A 14,660-nucleotide genomic window follows, 5' to 3' on the forward strand; every position below is an offset into this window, starting at 1 on the left:
TAAATAATACTTTACTTAAGTTTTTCTATACTTAATGAAAATGTAAGCCTACTCTATACAAAAACATGTTTATTGGTTTAGAGTGTGTTTTGGATTATCATCTAACATTTACATGAAAATAATATTTTTACTTTTATGTTGTTTTAATTAAAAAAAATATAGAAAAGGAAAGCAATAAACTTTAAAATATATTTAAATTTATATAAAACAAACAGAAGTAAGGGAAATTATTTTAAACAATTATTTTTATAACAATTTAAATTGCACTCTTGAGAGTTATACGACCTATAATTTTTTTGTCTTCACATAGTTTTCTATTAAATATAATAAGTAAATTCCACGTTTGACAAGATTTATAAAAATAAATACCTAAGTGTGGACACGTTTGTACATATGTTTCCATCTAACTATTACTCCTACTAGTTTTACATAAAAGTATTCATTTCCTTCATTCCGATTTAAATTTGAACAAATTTAAAGAAAAATTAATAAATGTTGTATTAATTTCATTATAAAAGTGGGTCTATGTAGTGGAAAATCTGATGCAGACTGCACACGACCATATAAGAGTTGCGTTTTGTTTATCTTCAATAGATACATAAAGAGATAATATAATTGTATTTAAAAAAATATAATAAAATTTTATATGGATGAAACTAATATTTTTCGGATTCCAACGCGTAATTTATTATTATTATTAGTTATCCGAAAAATATTAATTTCATTTAAATGAATACTCGCGAAAGTCTTAGACCTCATTAGAGTTTATATGAGTTGAGACCCGGAGTCTTAAAGATACATGAGACTTATTAGTTTGTTATATAAATATATACTTTATGATTATAATAAAATGTACACTTTGTTTGGTGAGTTAATAATTTGTATCTGATGATACCTAACTTTACAAAACAATTATTTCGTTATATTTCATCAACTTTACCGCCAACTGGACCTTGAATATGTTGTGAAATATAATTTTAATTACAAATAAATATATTATTTTATATATACGAGACGTAAATTAAAATTTTCCTTTAAGGTTTCGTTATGTTTATTTTTCAATCTTTAATATATTTTCCTTGCATGACAGTAAAATTTATTTTAGCTATTTATTACGATAGTTTTTAAGCTATTTTCTTGTTATTTGAATAAATTAAAATGAAATACTAACTGTATGTGTGGAAGTCCGTGACTTGCACCGTGTTGCAATCTTCGCCGACTTGGAGGTAGGTGATTTCGCAGCGGTACACGCCTTCATCATCAGGATGAACATTGGTGATCACCAGTTCCGCGAACGTGGCATTCGGCTCGTGGGAGATCGACATTCTGTGGACAAGAAATTTATTTAAGGGTTTTAAATAACATCAGTACTTAATCTATAATAAAAAAATAAAGTTTTATTTTTGTGTTTCAGTTTTACACTATACTTCATATACTTTCAGGTATTATTTGATAGAATATATTTAGATCTTAGATATTATTTTGGTTTGTGGAATAAGCCTTTTATTTGTAGTGTTTTAATTTCTAAAACAGATTGTATTTCGTTCGAACAGTGAATGTCGAGCGCAGATGCTATCAGAATGGGAATTTGATCACATATAAATGTGCCGTGATATTTTTGTTGCTTCATAGTCCTTGAAACATGCCAACAGTTATGATATTTACTTATGAAACGATCGATATTTTTGAGAGAATAACCAATTTTTGCTGTGCAAAAAAAATATATATAAAATTGGATTAAAAATCCCGTATTATCACAAAATCTATTATCCGTTACAAGAAACATCATTATAAAGTTAGACGTTACTGCCAAATTATATTTTTCCAAACGAAATATTCACTGGTAGCTAAAATTCCCAAAATAAAATCTCCCTGAGGCTTCGGTTGTTCCGACAAGCAATTAACTGCCATTTCGGCAACACACAACAATAAAGGGGGAAGTCTGCTCTCGAGGACCAATTTTCGTATTTTTATTTCCTGATTAATATTACTTTTGGAATTTAATGTAATCTCAACAAACAAATATCAAAAAAAAAGCAGAATCAGATCTGACTTCTGAGATTATATCGTCATTTAAAGTTTTCCTTCATAAATAATAATATTACAAAATGAAATTTCAAAATAAAAAAATAAAATAAAAAATCAAATCGAATATCATAAAGAAATAATTTATTTTAGGCGATTTAACATATTATTAAGTCATGAAAAACTTATTATCTGATCGCAAATATCTCCGATATATATCATGTATATGTATTTACTCATCAAAATATTTGATCCTTATTAAAATCTGTCCTGCTTTTCAAAATGATAACTATCTAAACACGAATTAAAACACTATTAACAAAAGTTCGTAAGCTTGTTCAGGGAAAGCTCTGAGCGATGTAACATTCAACGGCTTTCAAACAATTACTGTTGCATTATGTTCTGTATCTAATAGCGTTTTAAATTAAACATTAACTTAGATGGTATTCGTTAATACTATGGAAGTTGTAGGAGCAAGTAATAATTAACTAAAATAAGTAGAATTAAATATTAGAATTAGTTTATAAGTTAACTACTTAAAACTGTAAAAATTTTGTAAGGGAATTATAATTTCAGCAATTTAATTATAAATTTGTAGGATCAAAGAATCAAAGTTGTTGAAACTCTGATTTGTAACATGATAATTTGTAGCTCAAAAATAATTAATGGAATTTTTTAATTAAAAAAATAATAACTAAGCAATAATTTTCCTAATGTTTTTCTCTCATCTTTATTAGTTCAGAGTAAGTGATATCAAACGAGTTTTATATAACCATGAAAAATATCTTCTCTTCGTAATTTAGATTTTAATATTCTCATAATAATGTAACAAAAAAGTATTTCTATTAGGGTACATAAAGTTAACACTGAGAACTTTATAATATCAATAACCATAACCAGGTGACGTAAAAGATATTTTAAATAAAAAGCAACAACTTGAAAAGTTTTTAATGCCATTATAGATACCTTATCATACCAGAACAGTAATATTTTATAGCCTTTAAAAAAATTAAATATATCTTTATATATAAAAGAAAGTCTTGTTAGTTTCACTATTTATAACACAAGAACGGCTGAACGGGTTTGGCTGAAAATTGGTAGAGAAAGCTTAGAACAAGGGAAGGGACATAGGGTACTTTTCATATCATTCGTTCATTCATTGATTGAAAAAGAAAACAAACAAATTTATCAAATCCAAAATCATCTTATCTACTGACATTATGGAGGAGTAGACTTGCGCCCGGTCAGTTATACATTTCTAATACTCAAACTAACGCGGACTAAGTCGCGGGCAAAAACTAGTTATATATAAAAACGATTGAAGAATCACCTTAAAATGTATTCAACCACTTTCTATCTTAATATAATATTGTGCAATAACAATTTCGTACAAGAAATGAAAGACAACAAAGAATTATTAATGAAATATTAACAGAGTTTGACGTTTCCTTTATAATTGATTGATTGATTCATAAAAATTTAGACTTTTGTAAGAATTTACGATTTGGATGGATAGATAGAGCTTTGACGTAAGGCTTTCATTCTGATATGGTTACAAACTGTCCTGTTACTTAAAGGAAATATATAAATAAAGATACAAATATTAAATGCGGAACAGAATTTGTTGAAATAATTAAGTGATCTTCAAAAGACTTTTTGTTTAATTATTTCAAACAGGTCTGTGCTTTTCTATTTTAACAGTAATAAGGTAAGGTCCGTAAATTTAACTTCTGTAACAATTAACTCATCCGTAAAAGTATAAACATAACAGAAATAAAAGAATCCATTATCGTACGTCGCTCGAAGTTAACGTCCCAGTCATTTGTTTTAATGTCTATCGTCGTAAAGTCGCCTTTATAACTGGGAGCGTGAATTTAAAAACTTCAACGGAATCGTTATAACTAGAGTTAATGATCTCATTTATAGAGAAATAAATATGGTTTAGGTTTTTATAAATAATTACTCATAATGTATTAGAAGATTGATTTATATATAATTCTTGAAGGTTTTTGGATAATTGTAACATCTTTTTAGTATAAATATTTTATGGATGTACAAAACCTTTCAGTCACAGTTACGTCACAGAATAGAGAGAGAGAAAGAAAGATTCCATTATGGTGTTGCAAATGTTAAACTGGTGTTGCAAGGCGCAAAATCGAGATGAATTTAATACGTTTAACAATCCTCAATCATATTGGACTTTATATATGTGGTTAATTATTGGTTTAACATCTTTTTTATGTTAAAGGTTGCAAACGAGCAGACGGCCTACTTGGTGGGCAAGAGCTACCGTCGCCCATTGATATCCATGCGTTGCCAACCTTGTTTTTTTAGGAATAGGGAAAGGTAGGAATAAGGGAATATCAGGAAAAGGTGGAACGGGCTCTCCCACTCGTCGGACCAAACGCAGCCATTAAAGGCTACTTCATGCCGATCCTCTGTGAAAGGCTGGTGCTTCCCCTTTCGAGCCAGCTCATGTTCGATCTGTAGTTATATGACTACAGCTAGGCTCTACCACCTACAATAATCTCTTAATCGTGATAATAACATTAGTATTGAAATCCAAATATACAACGTGGTATTATAATTGTACTTAAATAATTACTCACCTTACTGGGATACAATAGTATCGTGGTTTAGATTATAATGCCAATTAACTGGAGAAATGCCAATTGACTTAATAACTAATTCAAGGATGGAATAATTTGTGGTTGCTCTAAAACTTGTTTGTAAAAAAGTGCTATTTAAATTAAAATTAAAATTGATACAGATGACAGAATTATTGTTCTCAGTTCGAATCTTCTTGTGACATTAATTTAATTGCATTAACCTTTAACAGACAAACTAGTTTTGTGAAGATACCGAAAACTATTTTAATGATAACTCATCCGTTTATTTAAAGATACTATCTGGTTGATAATTATATATTTCGTGTAGAAAATAATAAACAGCTGTTGTAACGACTATGGTCTAAATATATTTAAAAGTAGATAAAATTGTGAATATTACTTGGTTTTTATAAATAACTTAGTGATAAACAGTTTTTCGAATATTGATTACTAACTTTTACTAAAAGATAGCGATAAGGATATATTCTTATTATTTATTTTATTTTATCAAACCGCCAATTTTACTTTGATTTTCAAAATTACTTTTTTATTGAAAGTATATTGCGGGTGGGTTATACATATATATATATATATATTGTTGTTTTATTAATAAATACTTTATATTTCAAGTTATATTATTGTGTTTTACTTTCTATATGTTTTTAAATTATATCATTACTAAGCGTCTTCTTAAAAAAGTAACAATAACTGTGATATTTAGTACTTATAAGTGCTTTTGTGAGGTGGTAGAGCCAAGCTGTGGTCAAGTTACTACAGCTCGAACAAGGGCCGGCTCGACCGGGGAAGTACCACCCTCTCACAGAAGATCGGCGTGAGATAGTCTTTAGACTTTAGTGGCTGCGTTTCGTCTGATGAGTGTGGGAGCCGGTTGCCCTTTCCCTATTCCCACCCTTTCCTGCCATTTCCTTATTCCCTATCCCTCCCTTTTCCTCAACAACCAAGGTTGGCAACGCATCCGCAATAGAGATATTACGGATGTCCATGGGCGACGGTCACTACTGGACATGAAGTAGGCCGTCTGCCCGTTTGCTACCTTTCACATAAAAAAAAAACTTATAACTTGCAATGTTGGATAAATGTAACGGCTTATTTATATAAGATGTTTCCATCGATGTAGGAAGGCACACCTTAGGTGAAAACAAGCCGTTTTTTTTGCATTGATATTTTAAATTATACACGAAAAGTCAAAATATAAAAATAAGAATCCATTATCGTATGTTAGTCGAAGTAAACGTGTCAGCCGTTCGTTTTAACGTCGATAATCATAAAGTCGAGAGTTAATTCCTTGGAGCGTGAATTTAAAACTTCGACTCGATAGTATAATAAAGCTTTTGTGGTCTTACATAAGGTGAGTGGAGTAAAAATATTAAATTTATAGTATAATGGTAAGTTATTTTAAATAATTTTTGATTTATGTTGAGTTTTTATAATAAAGGATAATAAATTTTATATTTCTTTTAGTTTTTGTTTATATTCATAGCCGATAAAGGAAATTATGTTTTTATTAATTAAAATTTGATTATACCTTCTACGAATTGATAACAATTTGCCATGACTTATGATACAATCCTTCAATCAAATTGCAGCGATTATATGAAATTAACGTCAAACATGAAAACTTCTTAATATCCTTAAGATGGAAGATGTGTACCAAGATGAGCTTTGTTGTGTTATCGATAAGCCATAATCCGGGGTACATTCATGTAATCACACCGCTAATGAAGGCATAGTCTCATTTGAAATTAATTACCTCATATTAATACAAATTATATCTGCTCTATGGGATTATATTAATTAAATTATTGGTACAGAGAAATATATATATATGTAATATGACTTGTTTCCTAAGACGTCGGATGGGTATACATATATAAAGGCCGGACATGTCTATATATGCATCGTTTATATTGAATTTTCAAAATATTTCCACTACAAGGAATGGTCACAATGAATCTATTTATGTGCCTGGTATAATGAGTTATAACATTTTACTTATGCTTCTTCGAAAGTGATAGATTTCATACAATGTGATGTAATTTATCAAATCATGTAAATAATGATTTGTAAAACGGGTTTCTATCATGTTAAAAGTATTTTAAAAACAACAAATATCGGTTACGGCACAATAAATTATTATTAAATGCTTTCTATCATATATTAACTACCTTAAGGACAGTAATAAATGTCAATGTCTGAGACAACTTCAGCTTAGGTTTCAATATTCATAAAGCAGGCAGCACACACTCAGTCCATTGGTTCACGAAATCGCCTCAGGCTCGACTGGGACTTTTCCAATTGTCTCTGTTCCCTTTAACTTTGATTATTAGAGCCGAAATTTTTCCTATTTCTGACTTCTGGGTTCTTTTCAAATTATGTTTCCTTATATTCCCGTTTGTTTTCCTTTGGAGTTTTGTTTGAATTTTTACTGATCGGATTGTTGATTTGGATTTCGTAACTTAATTTATTTGATTTCGCAGAGTATTTTCATGTTAAAATATGAATTATTAAGTATTTCGGAGAGCTCATAATACATTAAACATTAACATAGCATAACATTATAACGTGGTCAATAATTCTGGTTAAAAGATATTTATCTAATAAAATGGAAAAAAATTGATAGATTGGATATAAGTTTTGTCTTAGCCTCAATATTCAAAAGTTTTGATCAGACAAATACTTTAAGATTAGTGATTACAAAATAAGAAATACGTTTTTGATGTTAAAAATCATTAAGTAAGTCTATTTCAATTTGCGGGACTCCAAATGGCCAGTTTAGAACATTATTGCGAATTTCTTCAAGTAACTTGGGTACTGAAGAGTCGGATAAGTGGTTACTAACGCTTTTAGCGACTTGTTTAATAGATGGCCGTATTTACTGCATTGCCATTGTACTTTAAAAACTTAGATATAAATGGTCTCTGAGATTTCGGACAATTTGTGCATCTTACAAAAAATATTGTAATATTAAAGCATACACTGTAATTAATATATTAAGGGAAGGACTTTACTCACATTTTCTGTGTGAGTTACATTATTTATAACTTAAGAGCGGCTGTAGGGATATTATTAACATTTGTCGGAGAGATAGCTTAGAACCAGGAGACAGACATATGATATTTAATTCTGTTCGATCGAAAAACAAAAGAAACCTAATAAATTCCAATATCTGGTTATTTATATATTACTAATACCGAAATTAACGCAGACGAAGTCGCTGGCAAAAACTAGTTTTATTATAAATATTGTTCAAAATTAATAATTTAACGGGATAAAACACAAAACAATGAAATAAATTTGAAAAAAAAAAAAATATTTTGGTTAAAAATATATAAAACTAGTTTCATCTGCAATTAATTGAAACTCTATATTCAAACCAAATTTTATTACTTGTATGTATTTTGTTGAACTATGGCCTAAAGCGATTTATAATACAAGTTTCTTCGAACATATTTTTCGTCACATACGTGTGTACTCATCAAATTATTTTACCAAGGTAAAGTACAGTTCTTTGAAGGTATAAAATTTAGCTTCAGTTTATACAAAAATCCTCGACTCTTTTCAGCTTCAATTCACAGAGGTCTCAATTTCAGGTAAAAGTTTTCTTATATTGGAATATTTACTCCCTAGCTGCGAAAAGTATAAGTGATACTGGGTTTTATATAGTAATTACTATTCTTCTGGTTTGCTTTACTTTGGTAATCGTTGTGGTACAAAGTTGTCCATGATTTTGGGACTTAAAACTGATTAAAAAACGAAGTATTTTTTACTCAAAAATTAACATCATAAGTTCAAATCTACGATGTAATGGCTAGAGCTTCTCCTTGTTCTTAAATGCTTTCGTATAATTAAGTAATAACGATCGTTATGATCGAAAGTTATAAATATATCCCACCGATATTTCTGTCAAAGATAAAGAATGATTCTCATGAAAATTGCCTTAGTACTTATAGTGAACTACATAGAAAATAAGTAACTTACCATTTTATAATATTAGTAAAACATCGTGTCTTAAACATAGTATAAAGTTGGTTGGATAAATTTTCAATAGAGTAAAGCACTTAGTGTACAGGATCTTAGCGCAGACTATCAATATAAACTACAAATGAAGTATTGAAAACCGCTCGGTTTATAACTACGAAAACGGTACTAAATAGATTTTATAACTATGGGAAAATTAATAAATTACACAAATTATTACCAGTTACATCATATGTATTTTTTATTTCTATTGTACGTTATTTTGATAAGTTAGTAGATGTGTGGAAATAAAATCGGTTTTAATAAGTACTTTAAGTTATAAAGATAAATATTTTAAGAACTTAAAAAAAAGCAAAGCGGTAAATTCAGTCTAAAAATATACAAATATAATACTCTACCATACACTTAAAGATTTAAAGTATATTTTGCCTTGTTTGATATATTATATGATAAACTTACGAATCATTATAGTCATTGTATATAGAAAGTAATTTAATATGCTAAGAAGAGATAAATCTAACAGAAGATTCATTTCTCAACGTCTACGTCGTCTTAGTTTGAAATGCACACTGAGGTCAGACTATAGTTAGGGATGTTTATTATCAAAATACACAGCAAAATTACTTTGTTGACGAGATAGTGCTAAAATAAATTCTTTTAACATAAAATTATATTTTAAAAATAAAAACAGCATAAATGACTTTTATTTCTGCTATATGAAAAAGATAGGATATTTTGTGTTTCATTTGAAACGATGTAACAGAAGATACAGCCTAGCGGGTGTCATACTGCAACTTGTATCAGGGTTACTTAAACCCTGGAAATATCATCCTCTCAGAAAATATACATGAAGTGACATTTTTTACTGCCATTCGTTCGAAGAGTAAAAGAAGTGGTTGCCCTTTCCCTAACCATACCCTTTCATCTCCCTAGATGTCGATATGTACAGGAACCCCACTGTCATATCAATCTAATTCTTGTGTGGAACTTGTGTGGAACCCAGTATTCAACGACAATTTTGATCGGAGGCCTTTCCGTTCCCCATGATAGTGGCACTCAAAACTCAATCTTCTGGGCTCAAAACTGATCCTCTGATAAACCGATCACCCGCCTATCCGCAACTTCAGTTTAACTTCTAATATATAAAACTAAAAATAATAGCTACCAGAGAGATAAATAAACTGTGATATAGATACATGCTTCAACACCTGTTGTGGATTTGATTTGTTGACACAGAGCGCTGTGCAAAGGTTTGAACCCTCTCGATCTCGAAAAGTCTAGCGGTCCGGATGGAATCTTTGCAATTATCCTCATAACTTGTTGACTAGCTGTTGAAGATAATGGAGATAGTCCGCAACTACCAGCTTTTACGATAGCTTCAAGAGAACTTGCTGATTGTTGATGGCCAATATGATTTTCTTGAGGCGCTGAGGATATTGTAGCATATCTAATTTTGAAAACATTTGAAGAATAAAACTAAATGAGCCACGAAAAGTCTTTGGCTCCTGGGTAGAGCAAGACAGTAAATCACGATGGGACACCTGTTTTTATCTCACAAAACACAGGGCTTTCCCAGATGGATTATTGCTATCACTTCTGGTCCGGTGCCCCTCAGTTTAACTTCATACAAAGTCTGCTAGGTCGTATTGTAGACGATTCCATTAACACAGACGACTTAGAATTATGTATTATACAGTCTGTTCTATGTAAATGTGTTGAAAAAATGTTTTAACAAAGCGCCTGCATTACTATTCTATCCACCTTCAAGGCCGTCAAAATATTGATACCCTGTGATGCAAATCAATAGTTAACGGTTACCATTTATCAACAAGAGATCGGTTGGTTCGTTTGCTGTCTATGGTAGATATGTAACAAAAAATACAGTGATCTGGACGGAAATTAACAATTATTATGTTTTTGATGAACGTGAATCAGCTAGTATTTAAATATTTAGTTGTACAAAAAAAATTACATACATGGAACACTGACAAATATCTTTACTGTGTCTTCTCAAAAAAAAAAAATACTTTTCCTTTCAGGTTTATATGTATATGTATTTATGTAAATGATAAAGTTATTTAATTATAAATGTATTTAATAAAATTATGAAATACCAAATGCAAAATAAAATATATGCATGAAATATATCAAAATAGCTCTCGAATAGAAATCCACATGAATATTTCAAATATAGGTATTTATAAATTGTATTGGATGTGAATATGATTTACTCGTAATAGGTAATTTGTATGGTAGAAATTGTTATCAGTTATCTCGGCTGACTAGTTCCTATAATAAATTTACAGTTCACAATATCTATATCACAAAAAACAAATAAGAAGATTTTTAATCCAAAGATACTAATATTTTAGGCAATATTAAAAAATAAATCCCTCAACATATTCTTATACATTTAATATTAAGAATGCGTTTACAAAATTATGTAATTAATTTACATAATCAAATATAATTTGCCACTGTTGAGTCAATCTTGAAATTATATATATATAATTTGCATTAATTTACTAATTATATACAAATACTATTGGATCCCTCTATAAGATTAGTAATTACTTAAGTAAGGTTATAATATCTGGTTATGACGTACGTGAACATCAATACTGTGTATCTTATCGTGATGAGACAGATTATATTAGGTCATTATTCCTAATTATTATTAATCATATTAACAGTATTATAAAATAATTTAGCTTGACTTAAGTCATTCGATACTCAACGTAAGTTACGTCTAATAAAAGCCTTATTATACTATCGAGTCCAAGTTTTAAATTCAAACTCCAAAGAATTAACTCTCGACTTTATGATTATCGATGTTAAAATGGCTGACACGTTTACTTCTACTAACAGACGATAATGGATTCTCATTGTTCAATGAGAAAAAAATATGTTCGTTATGCGTTATTTATCTTAAGGCAAAGTGGTTGTCACATTTTTGTAGTTTATATTACGATATTTATTTTTCAATTAAATAGCTTTTTTCCTATTAAGAGCTGTGTAAACATGGAGATACAGAATGTAGGTATGTAGTTTCTATATAGACGTTAGAAAAATAAAGATTAACTTGATAATAGACCGTTTCTCTTCAACCCGCTAAGTAACCTTGTTTACTTCGTATTCTTTTAACAGTTAATAAATTCGCTAATATTGAATTGATATTATTTGTTTTCAAAGAATTTTATTATCTATACGAAAAAAAAGCAGATAATATCGACTTGTTCCAACTCAAAATTAATTTCTGGTATAAATCTCCTTAATCTTATCCTTTAAAGTTAAAGAATTGGATGATTGGTAATAAGTATTGGACGTCTTACTTTTTATAATTTAACTTTGAACCTGTTTGAAAGTTACTTCACTACCTGGAAAACTTATAATTAATTTCCAAATGCATAAAAACTTTCTTGTGACGCTTCAACTTCACCGACTTTGATGTTTCATGTAACGATGAATTGATTGAGAAAATATTTATGACAATGAATTATATAATCCTTTTTAACTGTTGCATTTATGAAGATATTTTATATAATAATTAAAATTGAAATATTTTATTACATCCATTAAGCATTACAGTAGACGAGAAAGGTTCTTTATAACAATAGGATTCATTGCGTGATAGTACCAAAAAATAAGGTGTGGTATATTAAGTGTTTTTTTTTTAATAAAATAGTTTATTCAATAACAATGCTATTTCTAACATAGTATTAGATAAATTATTTCAATTTAATATCATGAGGATGCAAATTCAAATTTTGGCAAGTACCAATATGATTTTTTTCGCAGTCATATGTACTCTCTAAGAGCATTTAAACACAACGACAGACGGGGAAGGAAATGTTTTCCTTCCCCGTGAGAAAACCTGGACTTATAATTTCAAATCATAGTTTGAAATCGTCAATCAGCCTTGAGCAAGCATGGTGATTAATTTTCCTGTCTTCTCCATGTGAGAAGAGGCCTTTGCTCAGCAGTGGGCTCCGATAGGCTGATGATGATGAAACAATAACTTAATTATTATATCTTCCAATATTTTTTCCTATGTATACTTTTAAAACTTAAGTCAGTTGCAATAGTTATCAAATATACTCATCAAAAACTTTGCAGCAACCGTGATCTCTCATCATGGTTGCTGTAAAGTAACTGAAACGTCGGGAATATGCAGTTTTAAAAATAATAAAATAATGCTTAATAATCCGAAAATATTACTTTTATATAAATCAATACTCGCGAATTATATAAGGTGGCAATCGGAGGTTCCAGGAAAACTACGAAATTTACATATATGTATATTATAATAAAAATTACATATTAAAACTTATAACCTATACCTAAGACTACATGATTGCCCGATGTTAGGGTAGCAATCCCATACCATAGCTTGTGTGGTATCAGAAATCTTCTAGTTCACACGGCTTGGTGTTCGTTCCGCGGAGTCAGAGGCGTCACTCGTTATATGATATTTTATCCTTACAACGATGTTGCCCCGGCGGTATTAATTTATTTTATAATATGTTGCCCGTACGTAACAGCGAAAGTCTTAAATATCACGAAGTTTATATATATTTGTTTATGTACAGGAAAAAAAATACTCTGAATTTTGGGGTTTATTTTTTCCGGTTTGAACGTTTATTTCAGTATAAAAGAAAATATCTCTACAAGATGAATATCATACGTGTAATTAAAATATCAAGTCGGTGAGCTAAAAATGTTGAGAATTCCATAGCAAAGTACTTATTAAAAATTAGCTGCACTATAATATTGTAATGTAAAACATTTTCAATGCTTTTTATTTCTGTTTTATTAAACACTTATATTATAATAGCATTTGCGTGTCGCTATACTTTATAGACAGTAATTGTTCCTTGTGTATATTTTATATTTTTATTCGAACGTAGCCTAATAATTTTTTCTTCAAGATATATATTTTTTTATATTATAAATTATTGGCGATATCCGTTATTTTCATACATTCTTCTGTTTTACATAATTTTGCAATAATATTATTTAAGGAATCAAATTAAATTATATTACATTACAGCCGAAATTAAAACCTTTTATTAGACACAGGCAGAAATAATTTTTTGTAAGACGTCTGACGATTTTTGTTATATTTTTTAGAGAAAACCAGGTCAATCCGTAATCCGTAATGACTGAAATTCGTCACACTGTGTGGAAACAGTGATGTAGTAATTTTTAAGGATTTTCACATTGTCGACGTTGTGGCCATGAGATGAGAGGTTGGAGTCTTCTCAACATTTATTATAAATATAGCAAACGTTACATGCGGAGTGCGTTAGGTTTTTACCACAAATCTACAAGTATAGAGGTGAAAACTATCTTACTAATTATTTTTAATGAATTGTGTCATAAGTTGCAAATATAAGACAAACCCCTTGATGTTATTGACTCTACTGAGGCTTACTGACTAAAATGCTCTTTTAAATGAATTGCATTTATAAGGCTATATGTTGTAATAACTATCTACCTTGTGTATAAGATATACGAGTAAAATAAGGAAAAATATTTTTTTTCAGCTTGAAATGTTAAAAACTGTGATGATATTGTTTTATGTCAACAGTGAAACATGTGACCCTCTCTTTTAATGGCGCGAGCACAAACAAGCTTCTAAGGGATTATCTTCTTAAGAATTACGTATGTTTTTGTCAAAGCGAGTTTTTTAAGTAAACAAAGCACTTGTCACTTCACTAAATCCCTTCCGAGTAACCTTTATTTATTTAAGATGGGTTTAAATTAAACTTTTTGTTATATTTGAGTTTTTCCCAAAATAACTGATGTACGATCTTTTGAATCAATCAATATATCGATAAAATTTAGGTCAAAGTATTTTTCATTCTTGTGTATTTGCTATTTCATTGAAATATTATTGTGTGAAAAGAAATAAATTCTTAGTAATAACTATAAAAATATCTGTTAAATATTAGAAATCCTCATTCAGATTTTATGTAGATTATTGCTATGATGGAGACGAAAGCCAACATAAATTTTAACACTACG

The 14,660-nt window shown here is 29.3% G+C and overlaps 1 protein-coding gene across 4 annotated transcripts in view; it reads right to left on the reverse strand.

Annotated features, from left to right (window-relative positions):
• LOC116775581 (hemicentin-1) overlaps nucleotides 1-14,660 on the reverse strand; it is a 249,666-nt gene that overhangs the window by 60,036 nt on the left and 174,970 nt on the right. For all 4 annotated transcript variants that reach the window (XM_061525171.1, XM_061525172.1, XM_061525173.1 and 1 more), the window contains exon 4: nucleotides 1,172-1,326. In XM_061525171.1, the coding sequence (XP_061381155.1) occupies nucleotides 1,172-1,326 (155 nt within the window). The remainder of the gene's footprint in view (nucleotides 1-1,171; nucleotides 1,327-14,660) is intronic.

Source organism: Danaus plexippus, chromosome 27 (genome assembly GCF_018135715.1).
Source record: "Danaus plexippus chromosome 27, MEX_DaPlex, whole genome shotgun sequence".
Lineage (NCBI taxonomy): Eukaryota > Metazoa > Arthropoda > Insecta > Lepidoptera > Nymphalidae > Danaus > Danaus plexippus.